Source organism: Magallana gigas, chromosome 9 (genome assembly GCF_963853765.1).
Source record: "Magallana gigas chromosome 9, xbMagGiga1.1, whole genome shotgun sequence".
NCBI lineage: Eukaryota > Metazoa > Mollusca > Bivalvia > Ostreida > Ostreidae > Magallana > Magallana gigas.
The window spans coordinates 27732628-27757028 of record NC_088861.1 but is presented as its reverse complement, the minus strand read 5'-3'; the positions used below and the strand labels follow the sequence as shown (position 1 = coordinate 27757028).

The following is a 24401-nucleotide window of genomic DNA, read 5'->3' as shown; positions in this document are numbered from 1 at the left end:
TTGTATCTTTGTGAAGTAACCAAAATGAAATATAACTCTCTTAGACTAAAAGCCATTTTATTTTATTATTAAATATTTCACTTCTTGCATGGTTGGTATTATAGTATTTTATAATGTTATAAAAATGGATAAACTTTATTTAAATAATTTAATATTTGACATATAAAAAAAAAAGTTGATCTAATTAAATTAAAGAATTTATTACTTTCTCTTTTAAAATATGAAAATGAAATTAATTAATTTCCACTGTTTGATAGACTACGTACTAACAAGGCCAGATAATGATATAGCTCTTACTTTACCTTGATTGCCTGTTTCTTATCGCCATATTGGAGTTATCTGTTAGACTTCTGATAAGCAGTCACTTTTACATTTAATACCAACGAGTAGAAGAAAATGTATTGCGTAAATCCAGTACATGGCACATTTTAATCGATTTTTTTTTCTTTGGTTTTGCACAAAAAACAAAAAAATTCCGGCATTCTTACTTATGAGGATTTCACTTATTTCTATGTGATTAGTATCAACATGGACGATGTTTTTGTGTCACGTGGGAGTGTTATCCGCGTGTGTCTATACTCTGTGATATTTCTTCTGTTCTTAGAACTTTCTTTAAACTTTTCGGTCCATAGGAAAACGTACAAAATGGTTTCTTCACCTCGCAGAATACTCACTACGTTGGAGGATATTTCTCGGTTTTCATTAATTGTTAACTTTTCTGATCCCTGTGGTTGGATGCAAAATGCTACCATAAGAGATTTGCAGAAAATTAGGGACAGGGGGTGTAAGCCGGTGAGGGTTTGTTCCAGCAGCCCATCCGATCTTGGTATGTAGCATTTAACTGTAATAAACCCAAATAATTTCAAATGATCTAAATATTTCTAAATATCAAATGGACTATGTATACAATAATAATAATTAATCGTAATTATTATACTTCAATATTATTTTCCGAAAGCAAACTATTAATTCGCACCAAAATATTTTTAAGAAAATCGGACCCAGAAATTGACACCAATTTTTGAGATTTAAAAACCAATTTGCTGATAACAGTAACATATGTAACCTTAAAACTTTATCAAAATAAGTGCATGTTTGACGTGTCCTTCCAAAGTTATGTAATTGATAATTCAAATCGATAATATGTTACTAATTTTTGTGCGTAAAAAAATATCCTTGTCTGTTTTGATAGCATTTGGATAAATCAAACAGAAATGAAATAATTTTGGCATTGTCTCCAATGACCGAATTACTTTAAAACAACCTTTTTTTTTCAAAAAGAACAGATAATAAAAGTTGGATTTAAATCAGATTAAATTGTGTTATCTTAATTTTCTTTTGATAGGTTGCTTAATGAAAATGAAAACACCTTGTTATTTGTTCCCAATAAGTTATATTCTGATTGCATATTTATCACAAAACTCCATTGATTAACATTTTAACCCCCCCCTTCTATCTCCCTCCCTCCCTCCCTCTCTCTCTCTCTCTCTCTCTCTCTCTCTCTCTCTCTCTCTCTCTCTCTCTCTCTCTCTCTCTCTCTCTCTCTCTCCTTAAATACATATGAATTTAAGTATTTAGTATCTGATAAATCAAGTTCAATCTGCTGTACAAAATCCTCGAGATATATTTTATCAACCCACGAAGGTATCAAACAAAAAATATTCATATTTTTGTATAACGATTTTGCGCATTTTTGGTGTCACAATAATGATGAAAAACAGTATGTCGTTGTGAACACAATTATCAGTGCTTTAAAATGTTAAAACAAATGTTTAAATGAGAATGATATTTGCCATGTTTAATAATGTGTACAAAATTCCTGATGTCCAATTTTTTTGACACTTATCTCGCACCGCTTTCGTTCGGCAGTCAGCTATATACAGACCTACTTCACACGGAGATTACGTTGCATTGTTTTACATCGCTACATACAGCACTCAAGTGACATGTTCTAGTGTTGATTATTCCAGAAGGTCGTAAACAGATATTAACATAACGTGAGGACATATACCCATACATATGATGTTTAATTTTCGTTAAAGACTTTTAAAGGGCTAGATAATCATGCATGGTCATTTTCAGAGTAAAGATTTATCTCCTCTCTATCCTTTTCTATCAAATCAATTCTAAAAACAAATATACTACATTTTAAAAACATTTATTTTAAAAAAGAAGATTTTTGAACATGATTTCTTAGAATATACTATGTTTCATCAAGACTTTCTAAGTCTGCAAAAATATTAAAGCAACAGAAGAGATGAGGTTGTTAAATAAGCTTGTAGTTTTTGTTACATTCAATCTAGAATCAAAATATAACATCTTTCCATTGAAATTTTACGTTGATAACAAAATATTACATGTATATGTTACACGTGCTTTGTAAATATTTACACGTAAAAAGAGGACTTTGAATATCTTCAGATTACTTTCAAAGCACTCTCTCGGCGCAACGATAAGACTAGTAATGTATTCACTTGAACCATATTAAAGTAAAATATCGTAATTATAAGAGATATTATTTCTTTGATGAATATACCTCGTTTCCGACCACAACACCCCCCCCCCAATAAAAATGATGATTGGGTGAAGGGGGGGGGGGGTAATAGTTTAAGTAGGGACACCTTGTTTAGACTCAAGTTGGGTTATATTCCAAGGGCGCTTACTCATCACGCATCAGTCATCAGTTTTATAAATCGCTGCATGCGTTTGACAGTGCGGACGGAATAGTCAGTGATGTCCACATTATCAAACTTGGATTGAAATTGCTAGTAATGAATATGAAATTTAATATATACGTACATGAAGATTTTCCGATCTTATCATAGAGTCAAATATGACCAATGCTGTTATCAAACAAAGTGCTTATTTAGACGTACATTTCCTTTTGTTACCTTTAAAAGTACAATTAATTCGTATATACGAGTATGTCACCCCATTCATTTGGAGTTCTTGGACAAAAAATGTATGAATTCAATTTATCATTTGATAATAATGACCGAGCGAACAAGTTTCTATCGTATGCGAACCGTATGCTGGTCTCGTCTTGTAGAATTTTGAAAATTATGAATTATTAACTGCAATTATAATAATGTGCGGTCTATATGGTGACAATTAAGTATCTTCTCTTTGCCATTACCGTAATGTAAATGTTTTCCAGTTGGTGCTCTGGGAACATACAAAGACGCGCCTTCATATAAAGAAATGATCAAAATCTACCCCCTCGTGAGGCCAGGGGGTCTATACACCCCACCTGACTGTATAGCCAGGGAGCGGGTAGCCATCATCATTCCGTTCAGAGACCGCGAGGAACACCTCCGGATTCTTCTCCATAATCTCCATCCTATGTTACAGCGCCAGCAGCTTGACTATGGCATCTACGTCGTAGAGCAGGTGCGCCAACTTCCGTTTCGGAGGTCAAGTTCATATATACTCCCTTAAATTGTTCAGTCTCTCTGGTTTAATCGGCTAGTTTTTCTAAATTTTTGTTGTGGTCTTCTTGCATTGAATAGGCATAAGAACAAACTATTGTTTTAATATGTTATTTTGTTTCAAATCTATTAAGAAATTAAACACATTCGTCTGGTATTCCAGAAAACAAAATACATTGTGTATTGGCTCTTCCATCACTATAATTTATATTTTCTAAGTTTGTAGAGAAATTCTACGGTAACCAAAAATATAATGGTAATTCGAAAATATACCCAACAATTGGACAATTTACTTGCTAACTGCTTTACAGTTCTTTCAGTGCTTTGATTAATATAATTTTGCGGAACTTTTGAATAGTCGATGGAAATGCAAAGCATACGTTGTAGAAAAGAGTTTAAAAGTGTACCTGTTCTCCTTTGCGCCGTTTTATTTTTACAATCCTTCCTAATAACAAAATATTAAAAATGAATTAATTTGTTCTCGTCTTTCAGGAAAATGGCACTCAGTTTAACAGAGCAATGTTGATGAACATTGGATACGCCGAGTCCATAAAACTCTACAACTACACGTGCTTCGTTTTTCACGACGTGGACTTGATTCCGGAGAATGACCGTATCATGTACGACTGCAGGGACAGCCCCCGACACCTGTCGTCAGCCGTCGATAAATTCAAATATAAGTGAGTTATAAAACAACAACATATTACTGTGGAATCATTTAAATTCGCGGGGCCCAATTTTCGTGGATTGTTGGTTTTTTACGTTTTCGAGGAGATTTAATTTCGTGGGTGCGTCAGTATTCACTTTCAGTAAAAAAGAATACTCTTTCTAAATTTTTTTCGTTGAGGATGTAAATAAGTTGGGAAGGGCTACCTATAAATACCACGAAAATTGAGCCACCACGAATTCTAATGATGCCACAGTAAGTTCAGTTCGTGCAAATCCATGCAAGCTTTATTTATTACTAAGATCAGCACTTTAAATATTACTTTCTCTATTCTTTTTCCATTCTTTCTTCTTTTTTCCGGAAGAAATGGGGGTTTGGAATACAAACGACCTAGGTTTTTTTTTTCTTTTTTTGTGAAACATATAAGTGAAGTTGTTACTGGTTATTGGTTTTAATTTATTTATTTTCCATTAGAACATATTAATTTTATACCAAACTAAGTATGTTGATTTAAGCAAACCGAGTTTGAGCCATATAAGGAAGGACACAGAGATTTAAGAATTTTTTTTTTAGAAAGTTACATTTTGTTCAATTTCATGCTTTTTTATTTGTTCATCTTTTTTTAAATAAACATTCACTTTCAAACTTTAAAAAATTGCTTTTATTAATAGCGAAAAAAGTTTGAGTCGCAAAACAAGGGTAACTATTTTTTTGAATAAGACTTGTGACATTGATCATTTACATTTCATAAGATATAAATAAATGCTGATTAAAGGAAGTATCGAGTTATTTCCTTGAACTGATAATTTTGAATGCAGGTCTTTTTTTTTGTTGACACATCTTGATTAAAAGCAAATTATCTTAATCGTTAATTGATAAAAAAAAAAATATGAATTGATGTTGGGATGAAAGTTTTGAATTATTTTATTTTGTCTATGATGTTGAAATTTCCATATGCATAAACGTTTAGGAGGAAATATAGATAGATATATTTATGATTATATCCTCATTGAAATTAGATATTTCCTTGGTTATAACTTTAACACCATGTAACAGTGTTACAAAGATATGTCATTTATTTCATATGATAACCTCGCTAACAAAACATTATGAAGGGTTTTGCACGAATCTAAATTTAAATGTGTAATCATGGCTAACTGCCGATTTATTGCAATGAGTTTTATCTAAATCAAACATTTGGATAAGACAGGTGGACTGATAAGACAAGAAATTTCCTTCTAAATTATGTAATTCACCATCAAAGAACTACGTTAAGTTGAATGATCGAGATTTATTATAAATTATTGCCAAAAAAGGTTGGCTACATAATAAGTCAAGACGCGTTGTTTGGGGCGCGCGGCAACCATTAGAAAATTCTGAGATTTGATAGAATTACACAGATATGAAGATGCTTTACCAGAAATGCTACAATATATTAACTTTAGCTTTTGTTCGAGTCTGAAATGCTAGTAAAGGCGCCGATCGTGCCTTGTCCCCCGAGAACGCACAGAACGCAGATATATACTAAATTTGTGGGGGGTTTTTTTATAGCAAAAACTTATCAACAAGTCACTCTGCGCAAACCATCCCCCTTTTTGCTCTCATTTTGCATTTTGAATGAATTGTATGTATGTCTAGAAAATAAACACGTAAATGGTATCAAACAGGTTTAAGCTAGAAATTTCCAATAGAAAATCACTATAGTAATCATAAATAAAATGTTATGACAAAAAAGTCCCTTTTCGATAGAAAGAATGCTTTTCTCGTTGTCTATTTTAGTTAATTTTAACCATTTAACCATCGCATTGCAGTGTGCTACTTCTGTGTGTGGTTCTGTTTATATTTTACTGTTATATATCCAATACTGCGTTTCAGGTTGCCATATTCACAATTGTTTGGTGGAGTGACAGCCATTAAGCGGGCACACTTTGAAAAGGTGAATGGACACTCCAACAAGTTCTTTGGCTGGGGAGGTGAAGATGATGACATGTTCAGGAGGTTAAGCCCTTAAGCATATCACTGTTTTCTTATTTTGTCTGTCTGTCTGTCTGTCTGTCTCTCTCTCTCTCTGTCTCTCTCTCTCTCAACATCAGGTTTAAATTGAGGACAGTTACAGATATGTGTTCCGATTTTAGATTGAAGGAGGACCATTATTATAGACCCCATCATTTCTCTTCCAGGTTGGTTAACAATGGGTTTAAAATATCAAGGTATCAAGCATCCTTATCCAGATACAAGATGATCAAACATCTCCATGACGCGGGTAACAAGGCAAACAAACGAAGGTAAAGAAATAATTATGATGCCACATATTACTACTTGAAGTATAACAATAAGTCCGTTCAGTGAAAGAGTCTGCATAGGACGTTCAACATTTTTAAACAGCTAATCAATACATCTAGACAAAACAACGTTGCCACGGTATTCGTTTTCTTAATTGTATATGACCATAAATAGTACATACATTTCATTCATATAATTCATTTCGTCGTTTAAGTATGCGGTGCGCCAGAATTAGTATTTTTCGTGAGGTTCATCTGTACTAATGTACCAATTTTATCTAATTCAGATGAAAAAAAAATTGCACCAAAAAAACAGATATACCTCGTCTGCCTGTATGTGCTTATTTATAAATGCGCTTTATTCATTTATTACTTGTATCTGAACACTTTATTATTTTATTGAATCGTTAAATAAAAGACTTTTGATTTGACTTCAACTACTTAATATACAACAATACATGAAAATGTATGTATGATCAAATGATAAGTAACTAATATTTATTAGGAATGCTATCATATGTTAAAGTACGTACCAGCCCTATACATTTTGAGGTTCAATTTTCACTTCTACAGGCATCATTTGATCAAAACTGGTAAGGGAAGATATCGGCGTGATGGGATCAACAACTTGCATTATAAAAAGCTGGGAATAGAATATCAATATCTACACACTCGAATCCTAGTTTCTATCAACGAAACGAAAGTGATGACAGTGAGTCTACTTTATATGTATAGCTCTACTACAGTATATATACTAGTTAATTATATACAATATACTGTAGACGTAGAAATATTCGTTGAGGATTTAATTTTGTTACTTTGTCGGCAGTATATATCAACGAAATTAAATCCGTGACGAATTTTTAACCCAAGTATTATTATTTTAAAAATACAGAGTAATACGTGATGCAGAGATTATGATATGACGAATTTAAATGCCAACGAAATTATTATGTTAAAAAACAACGAAATTTAACCCAACGAAAATATATGTTTCTACAGTATAAAAAGAAACAATTCTGTGCAATCTATTCTATTTTATTAAAATTTCATTTGAATCTCATTGAACTCTTTTACTTGTTTAAAATATATCTTTTATTTATGAAGTCTTGAATATTAACATATGCAATTCTCAGAATAATGTTATGAAATAAAATTCATCACATATATTAATTACCAGTAACCAAATCAAAAAAACCCAACCATTTTCAATTCAATGTTTTGCAACACTATAATTATAAATGTCTTTTAAGCCTATGTTTATATGCATTATATTTTAAATACTTTCAATTTCAGAGTTGAAATTGACACGAGTTTTACCAACATTAGAGACCAGCGTTACACTTTTTTACGCCATGGAATCTAACGAATCAGAAGCTGAAAGTCTCAACTGATCATGATCGGACAGATCCATACGAAAACATTATATGCTTAAGACCAGGAATACCTCAATTTGTCACGAAATATACATACAGTTGAACTTCGATAACTCGAATACTGATATCTCGAATACAATGGAAATGTCGAAGTTATTTTTAAGTCCCAACCACTTATTTTTTAAAGTATTTTAGCCTCAATATTTCGAATGGTCGGATATCTCGAAGTTTTTAAAATAGTCCCATCCAGTTTGAGATAACGAAGTGTGACTGTATATTGCTTAACGTAAAAATCCAGTTGTCCTAATGTACGTATACATCGAACATCTAGATAAAGTTATGCAAAATCCCTGAGTATATCGGGAATTGATTTCTCTTTTTTTGCTTTCTGGTTTCTTTGTTAAAGAATAATATACCAAATGTAAACCAACTCAACAACTTTTTTATTGACCTTAAATACCACGGTCAATTCTCCTTATGGAACATGTTTGCATTTTATGAATAAACATTTGAACCAAGAAATCTTATTTACAGGACATTTCATATAGTGTTGCAAAAAAAAAAATAATAATTTAGATATCAGATTAAAGATCTTTATAAGAACTCACCTTATATAGTTTAAATTGTAACTTATCATTATTTGGTGATTTTTTTAGTAAAAACTTAAATAATAATTCAAAATCCATAAAATCATATTTTGTTAATATGGTTAATCTGCTGACTTATGCAGCATTCTTAATACAGCAAAAGGCATTGATGAGCAATCACTTCAAGAAAGTATGCCATAGTCCATCTTGTTTTCTCCTTTCCACTTCAAGTGTTGACTACTGTATAAAGGGGGTAACTGGCCCTTTGTTTTATTTTCACCTGTTTCGCAATCATCAGTAGGTGAATTCAAGACTGGGCGAATTTAAAACAATTATTAATTCACTGTGTTAGGACATAGTATTTATCACAATTGTGTCTGGGTAAATTCAAGACGGAGAGAAACTATTTGCAAGTGAAAAAAGGGTGAAGAAAAAAAATGGGTGAAAATAGCCATGTATAGAGTATTCAAATACAAAATCCTTGTAGCAGCTTTCACAACAAAAATATTTGCGAAATTTAAAATAAACTTTTGATACTCCTTAGAATGCCATCTATTAATCAATTAAAAACAACATTTTACTTCTCATTTGGACGTTCATTTATACAAAAGTAAAAGGATTCGGCTTTTAACATTCTAAAATACTTCTTAGTTTCGGACACTAGTGCCTTGCACTGCCTTCATATCGTTTTAGAACTCTTTGCTTCATTTTAATAAAAGCACATGAACTTGAACACCGACAGTTTATTAAATTTGTTTTCTTCAAAAGTCGGCGACAATAGAAAAACAAGAAGCGATTCAAGGATCTGATTTTAATCAGATTGCTTAAAAAGTACATCAAGTGATCTGATTTCATCTTCTTTAATTATATACTCAGTCTGGTAAACTTCAAAACTTTATAGTAAGTGTAACTTTTACCAACAGCTGAAAGAAACCCTGTTTCTCAATACATACATTCAAAGTGTTATTATATAAAGTGAATGCATTGACAAATATAGCTAAATGTCTCTGAATGAACAATAACAAAATAATATTTGCATGTGACAGTTATTAAAATTGTAAGAAACTGGATTTGAAAAGATTCAGACCTGTGCTAATTAAGACCTCAACAATTTTAAATATTAAAAGTCATTAAAGCAATTCATACACATGTACCCATACAATACTACTTTAATCTGTAATTGACTAGTACCGGTAGTTGAGATTTGTTTAAAATAGGCAGTTAATGGATGGTAATGTTTTAAGAAGATGTACATGTTAAAGCAATTTTCAATGATCATGAATTTATAATGAAGCGAGAGATATATTACAATAACACAACTGCTATTCCCTGTAGGTAAATGTAAATCATAAATAATAAAACAGATAAAGCTTTACAACAATAACAAAAATAACATTTAAAAGAAATTCCAAGTAAAAAAAAACTATTACAAAAATATTGCACTATGAATCTGGTAAATGCTGAAACTCCGACACAGGGGGATCGCTGAGAATAATTCCCGAGTCTGTCGTCATGGAAACACCAACACAGTTAATCAGCTGATTTTCGATGGAATTGTCCTCGTCCTCTGTGTGATGTACGACGGACGGAGGATCCGATGTGTCATCCAGGTGACTTCCGTGATGATCCATGGAGGACATCATCGTCCGTCCGTCACAGTCCGTGCCATTCACAATCACCGCCAGCGACTCGATGTCGTGCGTCTCTGCGCCGTCTAACATGGAGGGACTCTGACTAGAAGATGGGATAGCACCGATGCACAGGGTGTCCGATGAGTCCTCCTTTAGGGGAAAGTCGTCGGTTTTGGGTTCTAGTAGCGAGCGCTGTGCCTCGTCCAAGTCTTGTGACTGCAGGGAAAAAAGAGCAGGAAGCAAGATTAGAAATGATACTCTGATAACAAAAGTTTATCTATTGAAAAAACTTTCTTTAACCTTTGTTATTTCTTGGAAATATATGTATCTGTAAGAAGTATCAATTTCATAAAGCTGAAATAATCCACTACTCATTTACTTTATAGTATTGAAAATTTTAGAACATCAATTTACTCTAATACCTATCCAATGCACATTCATGTCTCTTCAAACATTGCTAAACACAGTGTATGCAAGTATGTGATTAATTTTACTTTAAATTTACTTATATGTAAATTCCAAGTGGTAACAAAATTCTGATGCCATTGATAAATGTACATACCGGTAGAAGACAGCCGGCAGGGAACATGTTGGGGTGGAGTCTTGACAGAAGTTGAGCAGTCTCAGGGGTCAGGTGAGTGCTGATCCGAGTCGAGCCGTCACTCAGGTGAGTCTCTATCCGAGATATCACATGATGTCCATCTAGGAAACAGGAAAATTTCAGATTAAAAAACTGACTGTGACAATGAGATGATAGTCATCAATTACTGTGGAATCATTAAAATTTGTGGATGAAAATCTTGTAGATTGACTTATTTTTATAAAGGTTTGATTTATTAGACTTGCTTGTATGTATAATGTCTAAAGACTGTAATACATTATTCATTGGTAATGTTAATTTTTTGGAGATGGCTACCAACAATTTCCAAGAAAAAATCAACACTTATGAATTCTAATGATTCATCATTAATCCATAATAAAAGTTACTGGAATATACATACAATCCCTGGAAAAGAAAAGCCTATAGATTCCTACAAACACCTGGATAATGGGACAGGGTGATATCTAATCTCTCTTGGTTAATAAGACCCTGAGACACTTATCTTCAACAGATTTAATGAAACTCTGAAATAAAGAATGCCCGGTTTGATGAGGCTCTGAGATACGTACCATCACCTGGTTTCTGGGTGAGGGTGACGGTCACTGTCTCTGGGACAGGCTCCACCCCATCAGACGACCACATCGACCCGTCCACCACCGAAGAGAACTCTGTTGTCTGACTGGACGACGACTGGCCGACAATTTCCACGTTCACCTGTTCAACATAGTTATGTCAAAAGGAGAGGATGACCTTCTTCTCAATATTGCATGAACAAATCCATACATCCACAAAATGCTGCTGATTGTTAAATTTTGAAGAGAGTTTACATGTATTAAATAATTCAGACCTCTGTATTTAAGAGCAGTGTGCACTCACTAGATCTATAATTTTTATATTCTTCTGTGAAAAAAAACACCCAATAACAAAAAAACCAACAACAAAAACAAAAACTGGGGACTAGTTTCTACCACTGCTAAACAGGTCTATAGTTAAGGTGCGGTTACATGATGATATTTTCCATCGGATTTTAAATCAGCTTGCTAGTTGCTATGGTAAGTCAAGTGGAGTCCATTGTTGAGGTGACCACATTTTACAATTGATTTTACAATCATAACAATTTTTGATCAATGTACATGTCGAGTCATTGTGACATGGAAAACCAGTTGACAGATTTCAACGTGTAACCCCACCTTTAGACCAAGAGTGTACTGGTATACCTGGGGACTAGTTACGGCCAGCGTGCCATTCTCTACGTCCACCATGGCTTGGTGGATCTGGTTCTTTAGGTCGTTGACCGTGGGGAACAGGGTCAGGTCGTGTCTCTCTGGGACCTCAGTGCCCATGTACAGCACCTTGGATACGTAGGTTCTGTAATGACATATTTTATATCATAATGACAACGACATATTTTATATCGTAAAGACAAATGACTGCATCGAACAATATGTAACGATATAAATATGTATAGAACCTTAGAGATATAGGTTCTTCAATGACAAGTACATATTTGATATTGTTTAGAGTGCACAGAGAGAGAGAGAGAGAGAGAGAGAGAGAGAGAGAGAGAGAGAGAGAGAGATAGATTCAGGGTTGTCTCTAAAAATTGTAGTAGTAGTAGGAAATGAAAAAGTAGAAGGGGGAGGGGTCTTGCATATAGTTACATTGTGTTTGAAATAAAAAAATAGCCGGGTAATTGATGCATTATAGACGGGGGAATTCCCCGCCTCCCAGGTCTTAGAGACAACCCTGAGGATAAAACAGCCACATTTTAAAAAAAAAAATTCTCACAAACTCTTACCGTAACTGTTTGCGGACAGCATACACATTACATTCCCCGGCTGCCACTAACTCGCGGATCTTCTGTCGGACTCTTGGGTCCAGCCTCTCTTTGAGGGTGTCTGGTTCGGGGGTCACCACCGGGGCTGGCTCTGCTGGCAGCTCCGCATGAAACTCATGAGCGTCCTCTGTGGGTAACTGGATGTAGAACCTTGCGAAGAGAATGTAACTGAGTTTAATACCTTGTACAAAGAACATAATTGTGATTCTCTGTATACAGATAGTAATTGGATGTAATTTATTGTAAAAGAGAATGTTACAAGGATATCCTGAATAGATTAAGTCACTAGACATCACGTTAACAGAATGATAATATAACTGGGTGTTATAGTCATTTTTTGCGATTTTAAAAGTTTCATATAGAAGACAATACGAGACATCATTTTTGCATATAAAATATTTTGCAATGTAAAAGAAAACCATGTTCAGAAAATGAACTTATAAAAGTTTTTGAACTACAAGAATGTTCTTTCAAATTAATTCATATTGAATTTGCTTTAATTCATATTTTTCAAACGTTTTTACTGTTGATAATTACGTTTTACCTCAATTGTTATAAATGTACTTAATAATAAGTACAAACGTATATATTTTTAAAAATGTAATGACTAAAGTTTTGTTCTGACTACAGTAATACTTACAACTCCTTTCCAATTTCATTGGTCCCTAGAACCTTTAATTGATGGAAGGCATTATCCATGGCAGTTTTTAGTGACTTTTTATCCTGGTTAACATCAACAGCAAATTCTGGGAATTTCTTCACCTTCTTTATGTATATCCTGAAATATCATCATGGTGTTAAATATACTTCAATCAACTAAAAAATATGCATGAAACTGCTTCTTTATTACAAATTCATACAGTAGTACAAATGTTTAACTGAATTACTAAAAGAGTTTTCACAATATTTTATAATTATTACATGAAATTAAGATTGGTACACATCATCATAATGAATTTATTGTTTTAAATTTATGAATGAACATTAGAATCTTTCTTTTAACTTTACTGTCAATTATCCAATATTAATTTAACAAATGGTGAAAATTATACAAATATAACTTCTGAATGAGAAATTATTCTTAGAGTATTATAAGTGATTAAATACACCGGGCATAATCAAATACATCATGAAGTCTTTCATGCTTTCTTGGACTTGATAATGCCCCATCAGTATTTGATCACCTCATGTCACTCAAAGAATGATTCCTTATTTCGTCATTGAACTACTCTTTGTTCTGATTCACTAAGACAGATACTGTGGAATCATAAGAACTTGTGTTAGATAAATTTTTGTGGGTAGCCCTCCCCCACAAATTTACATCCTCGACAAAAACAAATTTTGAAAGGGTTAGTAAACTTTCTGAAACTGAAAACAGACGCATCCACGAAATTACCACCCCCTGACTAGGCAAAAAACAGACAATCCACGAAAATTTCCCCCCATGAATTCAAATGGTTCCTCGGTACCCTAATTGTCATGTGACAAGCTCTGTTACCTTGCCGGACAGGTCTGCTTGTATTCGCTCGTGTGTTTCACGTTTCCCTTACGTCTTGGACCAAACTGACACTCCATGACGACAGCTCGACTACCTGAAAATAAATTCATCTGTACTGCATTTCTTACAATTTGACAACATCAGTAGTAAATTGCATGGAAAATTTAATGGTATTAATTGTTTTCACAGAATTTGTTCATAAATAAGGTAAATCAGTCCAAAACTAGCGCACGTTTTTGTGCGAAATAAATGCACAATTTTTTCAATGGGTGGCATTGTAGCTCCCAGGTCGTTCATTTGATTTTTTTCAGATCGGGAGCTACAGACCAGCAGCTAGTGTACTGTATTTCTAAGAACTCAAAAATATATTTAAGATTATCAACAGACAGTATATTGTATTTCTGATGGTCTGTAAAGTTTATCAATTTATTAAGAGGATTTATAACCATGTTCAATATTTCAACAATGCCTGAAATATCAGACATGACTGAGCAAGAGTTATCTGTCCTTTAATGATTAAATCTGTAATATCTCTTTCTGAACTCAACATTTCATAAAGGGTTGAAAGGTTAAATCTAGTAAAGCCCTACTTTGAGAAGAATATATTTATCAAAGTAAACTGATGGCATTTCTTTTCTAGTGTCTTATGATATATATATACAAACAACCTAGTGTCACACATTTCACATCTTAATAGGCCATAAAAAATTAATCTCTTGGTTCTCCGGCCAATATTTCCAAAAACAAATGCGATCAGACGGTGATCTTATTTTCTTTACATAATAATAGGATGAGGTTTGTGCAATTCTTACAAAAAAATCCAAAAAAAATGAAAAAAATGTTGTAAAGCAAATAAATTGTTACCTTGTAATGAATGTTTAGGTCTTAGATTAATTAGCTCAAACTAAAAGAAATAAACAAGTCATTATGTTCTTCATGAAACATCACACCTACGAGGCTTGAGAAAGCCCTGTGTTTAAGCATGATGGGATATTTAGTATAGTACAAGCTACAAGAACTCTCCTTCTATATGCATTTAAGGTTAAACGATGATTCGGCAGCCATTTGCATTTTGTTATAATTAAGATTAAATCACTGCAATGCTAGGCCCTGAGAACCAAGGAATTAAATTTTGATGGCCTTACTATGTACATATTTATCACATCCTGTCATATTACACATCTTACTTATTTTGAAATCGTATACCTAGATTCATAAATGGGACTCCGTCAAACGGGACGTACTGTGACCTCCACATCAGTCGCGTGGACGGTTTGGCCGGGCAGGGTGACTGTCGTGTGCCCCAGAAACTAGCCGTGTGCTGCCTGTGATGGGTCAACAAAAGGTCAAGGTCAACCTCTGAGTCCACATATCCTCTAAAGTAGTCACCTATTTTCTAACAAAAACAAAAAAAAGAGACTTTTTATTAATATAAATTGGTGAATAAAAAAAATTATTGTTGATAATAATGTAAAATGTTGACATTTGCTTAACAGGCCTCAAAATTTGGGCACATTTTAAAATGCGAAATGAAATAAAAACGAAATAAAACAATTACATTTCGATAGATTTCTTTTCTCACTATATAAAGGTACCCTCAAAAATCTAAAGTATATATACGTATATGTGAGCTGTTAAACAATAAGAGTCAAAAAGATCCACACTTGTACGATCAATACATGTAACAATCAGTGGGACTGACCTGGCACTTGTTCAATCTCTGGGCCCACACTGGGGTGTCCGGCGGGAGGATCTCCGTGTTCAGAGTTAGTCTGTCCTGCAGAGATCCTATCCCTGAACTCCGACTGTCTGCTTCCTCCATTTCTGTGTCAACTGTAACATACAAAGGAAGAGTTAATTATACAGGTACTTCCACATGTAATTAAACAAGTAGCACAACACTTGTCTACCATTACATAGTAATAAGATGGCTGAAATATTAAACAACTACTAACTGAGGCTATACAGAAGAATAGTACGGTACTTGTAATTCAAATAAAATAAAGATAAAAAAAATACATACTGTGGAATCATTGAAATTCGTGGGGGCCAATTTTCGTGGATTGTGACTTTTTTTTTCATTCGTTGGGATGTAATTTCGTGGATGCGTCGGTCACTGTTTCAGTAACAAAGATAACTGTTTCTAAAATAGTTTTCGTTGAGGTTTTAAATTCCTGGGGGAGGGCTACCCACGAATACCACGAAAATTGAGCCAACACGAATTCTAATGATTCCACAGTAATCAAAATTTTATATTGGATTTAAAATTCATTTCTTGTTGCATATCATGTTCAATATATGTTATATTATCATTCTGTCTCTATGACAAATTATTTGAAAAAATAGTAGGATCCAGTAATTACATCCTCTTCTCAAATAATTTTTTCGACTGATGTTTCATCATACGAAGGTGATTTCTCTGATAATTTTGATTAAATATAAAAGACACACCAAGTTTATTTTTCAGTCTTCACTTTTTTGAGACTTAATGAATTTATTCGATTAAATTTTCATTATTATCATTCTAAGACTTAATTCAGAACACCACTAGTAAATAGGCACTATCACACAGGTATATAAACTCTTTGACTTGCACACCTGAAGCTCATGGCCGAAGGGTAGTATGTCGTTTCTGGATTTTATGCATTTATTTCCTATTTTAATTTTATGTGAATATTCTGTTTGTAAAAAAAAATGACCTGCTCATTTGATGCTAGTATTCTCCTGGCTTAATAAAAGTGCATAAAACTTGATAATTTCATTGCGACTGAGTAAAACTGCAAGGTAAGATGTTCGTCCACACAGGTGAGACATCTACAGCAAAATACATTAAACTATTATAAGACGTCTGCTGCTTATATAGGGGTTGTAGGGACAGTGGTGATGAAAGAGAAATAGGGCGAACAGTGCCTATTTTACGACTGAAACAAACAATCAGCTTTAAAGACATATGTTTATACCCAATTTATCCTCCTGCTTAGGTTCGATCTCAAAAGTCTGGTCGTTGTTGACGGCAATGATGGTCATGTCTGGGTGGAGCACCTGCCAGATCTGACCCTCCCTGGACAGGTCCCCCGCCCCGTTGACCGCAATGATCTGTATCCCATCAGTGGTCAGTATCTGCCCGCTGGGCAGCGAGAGGCCTGCTGGGGAGGAGAGCAGCCCCTGTATCGTGGGGTTGGCCAGACTGGGGGTCACTACAACAGTTAGGGAGAGGATCAAAGTCTGTTCACCTTATGGTGTTCAATTCTATAATTCAATGCAATTCATAAATGCATCTAGTTCCAATTCAAAAATATGTACTTGTTTGTACATGTACTTTTTTAATTAGCTACATACTAGATTAAAGTTAAATACATGTCTAGCTTTCCCGAGAAAGACAAGTAAAATTGAATTATTACTAGTTACTTCTTCAAGCAGATAATTGCAACATTTCAGATTGGGTCCTCTGCCAGTTATGTATTAACATATTAAAATTTATGAATTTTTCTTTAACAATTAAGAACTCGTTTTCATTAAATATTGTGATCATACTTGAGGTTACAGCCAATCCTGTCTCTGCGTTCACCACCATCTCGTCACTTAGGTCATCCTTCAAGGTAGGTTCTATTGTTATGATGTCATCGTTGTCTGCGTTCGATACCATGGTAACTGTGTTGATGACCTCTGAGGCTGAGGTCACCAGGTCTAAACAATCCACCATTTTGAAGCTTGAAAAAAAAAATTATATCATGTCGGATACACATGCACTATATTAATTTATTGGTCATTTTATATTTGTTTAATGTATAAAAAACAGAGAAATTCATTCAGTATTGGTCTAGGACCTCTAAGTCCTAATTGCCACTGCGCGCATACCATTTCTTGAAATAAAAACTCACCATTTTGTATACTCAATACTTTACATGTATTTATAATTATTGCTTATTTTGTGACACTTGGTTTTGGGCAAGTTTAGTTAAAAATCTTTTCTGATCGAGTGTCTAGCTGTTGTGTACCCTTAGAGAAAAGAACTGGCTTTTTTCCATTGAAATTCCATTGAACTTTCATTGATTTTCCAGTTTTCATTGAAACACCATTGATTGTGCATTTATTTTTCTTGTGTCTTCATCTGACCAGTTTTATACCTACCAGTTAAATAGCAGTTTTCAGATAACTGCATTTTCAATGACCTGCAACTCTCAGTGAAACACCAGTTTTCCATTTCACTTAAACTTCAATGTTACTGTTTCCCAGTAAAATACCATTTATTTTCAGGAGCAGTTAAATGGAATTCTGATACACATTTCTAGATTTACATTGTATTTCAAGCTGAGTTGCCAATCTGGGTCACTGGCCTCTGCCAAATAAACTGACCACTAAGAATTAAGATTACTGCATAACAGGAAGTTGAGTTGCAAATTTTTGAATGTTCATCTTGGAGCCAAAATGTGATGTACATTGTAAGGAAAATGTGTAATTGTTGGGCATCCTGCTCTTTTGTGGCATATATATACAGTGAATTTATGGAACTTTTTGGGGGGATATATTCTTGATCACTTGAGGTAATAATTTTGATATTAAATTCCTACACTTGTATGATTTGATACAAATTTGTGTAAAGACTATAACATTTACACACTATCAAGTGATTTAAGTGTTGCAAGCAGCTAGTGCATGGATGTATTGAAAAAAAAGAGTTATGTAATATAGCTTCATGTCTACCATTTTAGATTGTATTTGGAAGTCAATAAACTAGTAAATAATTTAATTATGCATGTCAGTATGCATGTGCATGCATGAGAACATTTAGATAATATTTACCTTTTTTATATGAAGTACAATTAAGTTGTCCTTAATTATTGCTCATATGAATTATGTAGAGTTACATGTATAACAAGCATTATGGGGAGATTTGAATTGATCTATATTGAGATTTCTCTGGGTCAGTATTCTGCAAAATGTTCAGGGTTATCTTATGATGCAACTTGATCTTGACCTACGTATCTTCTATAAAGCAATCAAATAATAATCAATGGGTTTTCAATGCATTTGTGTAAACCGTCCTTTCTCCATTAATTTAGCATTGAAAGATGACATCATTTAACTGGTGCAAACTAATTTGCATAAGTATTCATTTTCAATGGTGTTTCAATGGATTTTCACCGAGTTTTCACTGTGTTTTAACTGGAAACTGGAAATTCAATGGTTTTTCTTGGTAGACAATATATAATGCCATTTTATGTGACATCTTGGTAACTGGAAAACCAATGGGGTTTCAATGGCCAGAAATAAACTGCAGAAATAATGGAAGTTCAATGGCATTCTTTTCTGTAAGGGTAGGTCGATCGCTGAATGACAAAATTTTCATCCTCTATTAACATGATGAAGGGATAGTACAATTAATAACCCAAACAGTATGAGTACAGACAATTTGTTTGCTAGGAGTTGGGTTTTTTTTACGCATTAATTTGCAAGGTTATATCCAATACTTTGCCAAAATTGTAATGAGCCACACAGGAATTTGACTTAATTAATCAAAGGAGTTGGCAATTTCATTCATAAAAGAATGCAATCACTAACTTTCCCTAGCGAAGCGCTGCTCGCGAAGCTCACAGGTTAATGTTTACATTGTTTTATGGATAAAATTGCCGACATCAAAGAATTAATGATAAATTATGCAACAACAAAAAGGTGGTGTATTGTTTAAAATTAAATTATATAACCCGGCCTTTTCTGTTGCTCAAATTGAGCCAAATCCCTGTGAATAACCTTAAAATTTAGCTGTTCAGAAATATCTCCATGCATTAAGAATATTAAAAATATCCCATTTACAGACTGTTCAGAGTACTTCCTTATGCAAATTTAGCTGTTCAGAAATATCTCCATGCATTAAGAATATTAAAAATATCCCATTTACAGACTGTTCAGAGTACTTCCTTATGCAATTGTATCACTCCATGATGGTAATCACATGTACAATATAATTTATTATATTACCCGGTAAATAAAAAAATGAAAAAGTTTAAGACTTCATGATACCAGTCATGAAATCGAAGAAGTTTCATGTATATAAACAATAAGAGCGAATAAAGCCTCAATCCTTATAAACAAGGCAAAACAAAGGGAAAAGCATATAATTTTAACACAAAATATGCTAACACTCCATATCCATATTTCTCTAAAGCTATTTAACGCATTCATAGTGCAGCAAACCATTATTCAGACATAACATGTGTTTTGCCGGTTTGTTTTGGTTTTTATTTAGCGGGGAAAGCAAAAAGAGGCAGAAGGGTGTGAAAACGAGTCACCAACCTCGAAATCGTACGGCCTCGTCTTCGACCAAAATGGCGATTTCATTGCACGCATGCGCACATTTTTTTCACATGTTCACATGAAAACACATCGCCTTGCCCAAAGTCTACAAGTCCTTTTTGAAATTGTGACAATTAAAATACTAAATTAAAAAAAAAGATAATTCAGTAATTTAAATTTAAAATGTCAATTCTTGGTCGCTGCAATACTTTTCAAAAATAGCATGCCTGTTTACCCGGAAGTGTTAAAGAAAATTGTAAACATTGCTGTGTGATGTCACTTTATTTACATGCGGCTACAAAATGTCAGCAAGTTTAGTCAACAACCTTCATTTTGAAAATTGGTCATCGAATCACGTTTCCGACTGGCTGAAAGGTAAGGCAATTTATAAATCTACATTTTATTTTTGCACTGATACATGAGTACATGAGTGTAGGATATTCATTATCATCTGATCATATTTGATGACAGTTACACCGGTAAATTAAAACAGGGCTGCATTTGTAATTAAGTATGTTTTTCAATTTCATCCTACAGTATACACTTATTTAATGCTTAAGCAATCGATAAACCAGAATATTTTCCCCGAGGTGCTTGGAACAGCTTAATCCGATATTCCTCTGACTCTAACCCCCGATTGTATATTGCGACGTGTCTCCCCTCTCCCCACCCCCACACGTCACGACAAAAAGTGGGGATTAGAGTAAGAGGAATCTCTGATTAGGAACAGCTCAGTGTGTTCTATTGTCCGAGGCCGTTAACAGGGAACTACTCGGTGTGTTTTAATTGTTACCTATTCAAAGGGATCATTTGATATTCAATATTGATAAAAATTAATATTGGATTTGGTATCACTAGTATATTAAAACAGGTTCTATGTAAAGGAAATAAGCGTTTTTATTAATGTTCAATAAAATTCACTTATAACGTACATTATATATGTTACATTCCCTGAGAACTATCTAAATGCTGCAGATTGTGACGTCAAATCATGATGTCATATCGTATGTCGTACAGACAGGTGACTTGTAAAATCAATCGGAAAGCCTTAACAGACCCGCATTTGAAAAACATTGCTGGTCCATTAGATCACAGTCTATTGATCGACAGCCTTATATGTATGATAGATCATAATTGTGCAGTCTATATATTGACTGGCAGTTCAGTTGATGTGAATTAATTTTGAAAAGTTAAGAAAAACGGAATACACAGTCATACAAAATAGATGAAAATATCTAATTTGTAATAAAACAACAAAATCCCTTTGGTTAGGTAATTATTTCCAATATTCAATCAACTGCTATTAGCATTCATTTAATCGAAGCAGCCTTGAATGCTTTTGGATTTATTGTTACATGTATATATAGATAACCTGCAACTCTTTTCTTTATCATGATATAATTGATTGAAAATATTATTTATGTATTTTTTTTTTTACAAAACTTACATTTTTATTATTACATGTAATTGTCTTAAATCAGTTCTCAACCAATTATTTATGAATAGAAACTTAGGTATGGTATTTATAATACTTCTTCTACAACACTGCAATAGTTAGGTCTTTTTTCTCAAATTAACTTTGTAATATCTTTGCATATAAACTGCATTTAAGATGATCATACATCTATCTATACAGTGATTTCTGATCAATGTAATTTCAGGCTTGGATGATGTCATCCAACAGTACGTTGTCCATTTCAAGGACAAGGACGTCAACGGCAAAAAGCTGATGATGTTAACGCATTACGACTTGGAGAAGATAGGCGTCCGTAAACTGGGTCACCAGGAGCTGATATTGGAAGCAGTCGATCTCCTCAGATCTCTGGTATAATTGATTTATATTCTCTCTCGATTAGTCTGGTACACTTATCTATATAGATACTGAAGACTGTGACACTGTAATTTTTATGCACACTTGTATTTAGTGAACTTCTATACTTAAATCTCTGTCTGACTCAGATAATAACTGCAGAATCAGGAGCAAAAAAATATCAGTTGGTAACCTTAAAATTTAATGAACTATATAGCTTACCATACAGTTTGTCAAAAGAATAGAATGACAGTATTTGAGGTACACGTAGCATTGAATTTAATATGCTACATTGCTGTACGAAAAGTTGATTCTGAAGGAAATGTCAATTTAAGTTTTAAAACTATCACTGCAGTTAAATTCTTTTGAAATTTGATGAACAAACTATATATTAATATGTACAGCTTGTCAAATATAAAAGCATTCAAGCTTTGTGCAGTGTAAGGTATGTAAATAGATATAATTGAATGCACTGCATTCAAAAATTTGATCCAGAAGAAAATGTAATTTGATTTTTTTAAAAACCCATTTTTTTAAACTTTGTGACTCAAAATTTTATTTCAAGCGGAAATAAATAAAATGTCTGACATTCTAAACAGTTCATGATTTTTATGATAGTATGCTTTGCATTTTGCAATTTTTCAGCGATATGACTATGAAACGGAGAATCTCCAGTCTCTAGCCCTGCAGCTTGGATGTAAGGCCAGAAGTCTGTTTAATGAGGTCCAGCCCCGCAACCTGGAGAACGACCCAAATATGGCCAACCACTCCCACTCATCCAGGTCAAGGCCACACCAGCTGTCCGTCGAGATCCTGTCCTCGGTCGCTGACCTAATTATCACACTGAAGTGTGTCATTCAATGGCTGGACAGGTAAAAGTTTGGAAAGTATGGAAAAATAATCAGCGGATTATCTCCCTTTGAAATGAGCAGATCATACACTTTATTTGTTGTTTTAGTACATAAATGTATCCTAGTTATTATGTTTTGTTACCAGGAAAAAAAATAAAGTAATATATAATATATAGTACTTATATTATTTAAGAGTTTTTGATTACCAATTGAAAATGAGTTCCTATTGTGCAATCTCTGTTTTACTTGTGGACAGTCATTTGTTTACAGATATATACTTCTAGTATTAGTACAATGTAAGCATGTTATGTACTAGGGGTATATCAAATTAAAATTAAAATTTTTTTGAGGAAGTGATGGGGAATTTCACTTTGCGAAACTCATACGTAACATTATATCTGTAGTCGACTACAACTACATCTAGATGTTGAATATGCATGTTATAGGTGCAGTCCATCATTTGACTTTTAAGAATTTTACTGTAACTAAAAAACATTGATTAAGAAACTAATCTAGTTTACGTATATATTTTACATTGTATATACTTCAACTTTTTGAAAAACATTTAAAGTTATATTTGATAAAGTTATTGAAATTTTATTTTAATCTTTTTGACACAGAGCACCCTTTGACAGAATATACGACATGATTTTGCTGCGTAACACCCTGGTGAAGCTCGGTATAGATCTGATATCTGCATGTCAGAAAGACACAACAGATTCCAACCCAGAGGAAAAAATATCTACTGCAGTATGTACAAAAAACATTTTCTTCCCCTATTTTTCCTGGTAATTTTAAAGTTGGAGTCTGTGTTTTTAATAGATTATTATTGTAAAACAGTCATAGTCCTATTTTGGAATCCAACTTATTAAGACTAAAAAAAAAATGAATACAGTATCAGTACTGGATATTGAGTTTTGCATTTTTATCTGAATCCATAAACTCTGCAGTGTTCACATAAAAAATTTTTGAGTCACCATATTTGTAGGAAAATCTCTCTCTCTCTCTCTCTCTCTCTCTCTCTCTCTCTCTCTCTCTCTCTCTCTCTCTCTCTCTCTCTCTCTCTCTCTCTCTCAGATGTATCATTGATTTGACACCTGTTTCATTCTTGTAGTGTCACATGCTGGCTGACTACTGTGACGGTTTGGTGGTCAGCAATTCTGAGACTTTGTCCATACAACCCGCCTCCCTGGAGCACACGACCATCCGCAAGAAACCCGGGGAGGAACTGGTAAATTAACATCTCATCACATAGTATCCAGAGAATTCTCTTTTGTTTTCTCTCAAACTAGTACGAAACAATGTAACTGGATAAAACCTGTCCCATGATTGCCATTTATATTTATGTAGACAACAACAGCAGAATTTATAGACAGCCATATGTCAGCTGTAATGTTTATTAATCTTAATTGACTCACCTTCTATGGACTTGAATAGCCCAACATATTTTGGTAGACAGTAACTGTTGGTAACAAACCCATTAGTAATATCATAAATATTAGTACTAATATTGATACCACATGTAATTGCCTGCCAGTG

General features: G+C 33.6%; 3 protein-coding genes across 7 annotated transcripts in view; 2 read left to right on the top strand and 1 right to left on the bottom strand.

The window, feature by feature from the left end:
• Window positions 1–360: 360 nt before the first annotated feature.
• On the top strand, window positions 361–7830 carry LOC105323048 (beta-1,4-N-acetylgalactosaminyltransferase bre-4). The gene is made up of 7 exons (XM_011422002.4): window positions 361–826; window positions 3158–3390; window positions 3921–4108; window positions 5971–6093; window positions 6276–6380; window positions 6951–7089; window positions 7674–7830. The coding sequence occupies exons 1-7, from the start codon at window positions 529–531 to the stop codon at window positions 7677–7679; spliced, it is 1092 nt and encodes a 363-aa protein (XP_011420304.3). The 5' UTR covers window positions 361–528; the 3' UTR covers window positions 7680–7830.
• A 1306-nt stretch (window positions 7831–9136) lies between these two features.
• Window positions 9137–20352, bottom strand: LOC105323111 (calcium-responsive transcription factor). Of its 2 annotated transcripts, none has more exons than XM_034477868.2 (12): window positions 20202–20352; window positions 17442–17617; window positions 16868–17104; window positions 15610–15740; window positions 15114–15303; window positions 13908–14001; window positions 13050–13187; window positions 12371–12559; window positions 11790–11940; window positions 11142–11286; window positions 10534–10673; window positions 9137–10187 (listed from the first exon to the last, which is right to left on the bottom strand). In XM_034477868.2, the coding sequence occupies exons 2-12, from the start codon at window positions 17608–17610 to the stop codon at window positions 9783–9785; spliced, it is 1989 nt and encodes a 662-aa protein (XP_034333759.2). In that variant the 5' UTR covers window positions 17611–17617; window positions 20202–20352; the 3' UTR covers window positions 9137–9782. The 2 variants fall into 2 exon arrangements, with proteins under 2 accessions (XP_034333759.2, XP_034333760.2); XM_034477869.2 differs by lacking the exon at window positions 20202–20352 and adding an exon at window positions 20049–20179.
• The window catches only part of LOC105323047 (connector enhancer of kinase suppressor of ras 2), a 35265-nt gene continuing 31159 nt past the window's right edge, over window positions 20296–24401 (top strand). The window contains exons 1-5 of one of the 4 annotated variants that reach the window (XM_066070510.1): window positions 20296–20576; window positions 21863–22026; window positions 22657–22883; window positions 23483–23612; window positions 23977–24093. In XM_066070510.1, coding sequence (XP_065926582.1) covers window positions 20504–20576; window positions 21863–22026; window positions 22657–22883; window positions 23483–23612; window positions 23977–24093 — 711 coding nt within the window. In that variant the 5' untranslated portion in view covers window positions 20296–20503. The remainder of the gene's footprint in view (window positions 20577–21862; window positions 22027–22656; window positions 22884–23482; window positions 23613–23976; window positions 24094–24401) is intronic. The other 3 variants (XM_066070507.1, XM_066070506.1, XM_066070508.1) reach the window with 3 other exon arrangements.

Bases quoted from the DNA above. Each gene is read 5' to 3' on its own strand.
- LOC105323048 (XM_011422002.4), top strand. From the start codon at position 529: ATGGACGATGTTTTTGTGTCACGTGGGAGTGTTATCCGCGTGTGTCTA. The intron at 3,391-3,920 runs GTGCGCCAACTT...CTCGTCTTTCAG, and splicing joins GCATCTACGTCGTAGAGCAG to GAAAATGGCACTCAGTTTAA. The intron at 4,109-5,970 runs GTGAGTTATAAA...ACTGCGTTTCAG, and splicing joins GTCGATAAATTCAAATATAA to GTTGCCATATTCACAATTGT.
- LOC105323111 (XM_034477868.2), bottom strand. From the start codon at position 17,610: ATGGTGGATTGTTTAGACCTGGTGACCTCAGCCTCAGAGGTCATCAAC. The intron at 14,002-15,113 runs GTATACGATTTC...ATTTATTTTCAG, and splicing joins AGTCCCATTTATGAATCTAG to GTAGTCGAGCTGTCGTCATG. The intron at 11,287-11,789 runs GTATACCAGTAC...TATGTTGAACAG, and splicing joins TGGCCGTAACTAGTCCCCAG to GTGAACGTGGAAATTGTCGG.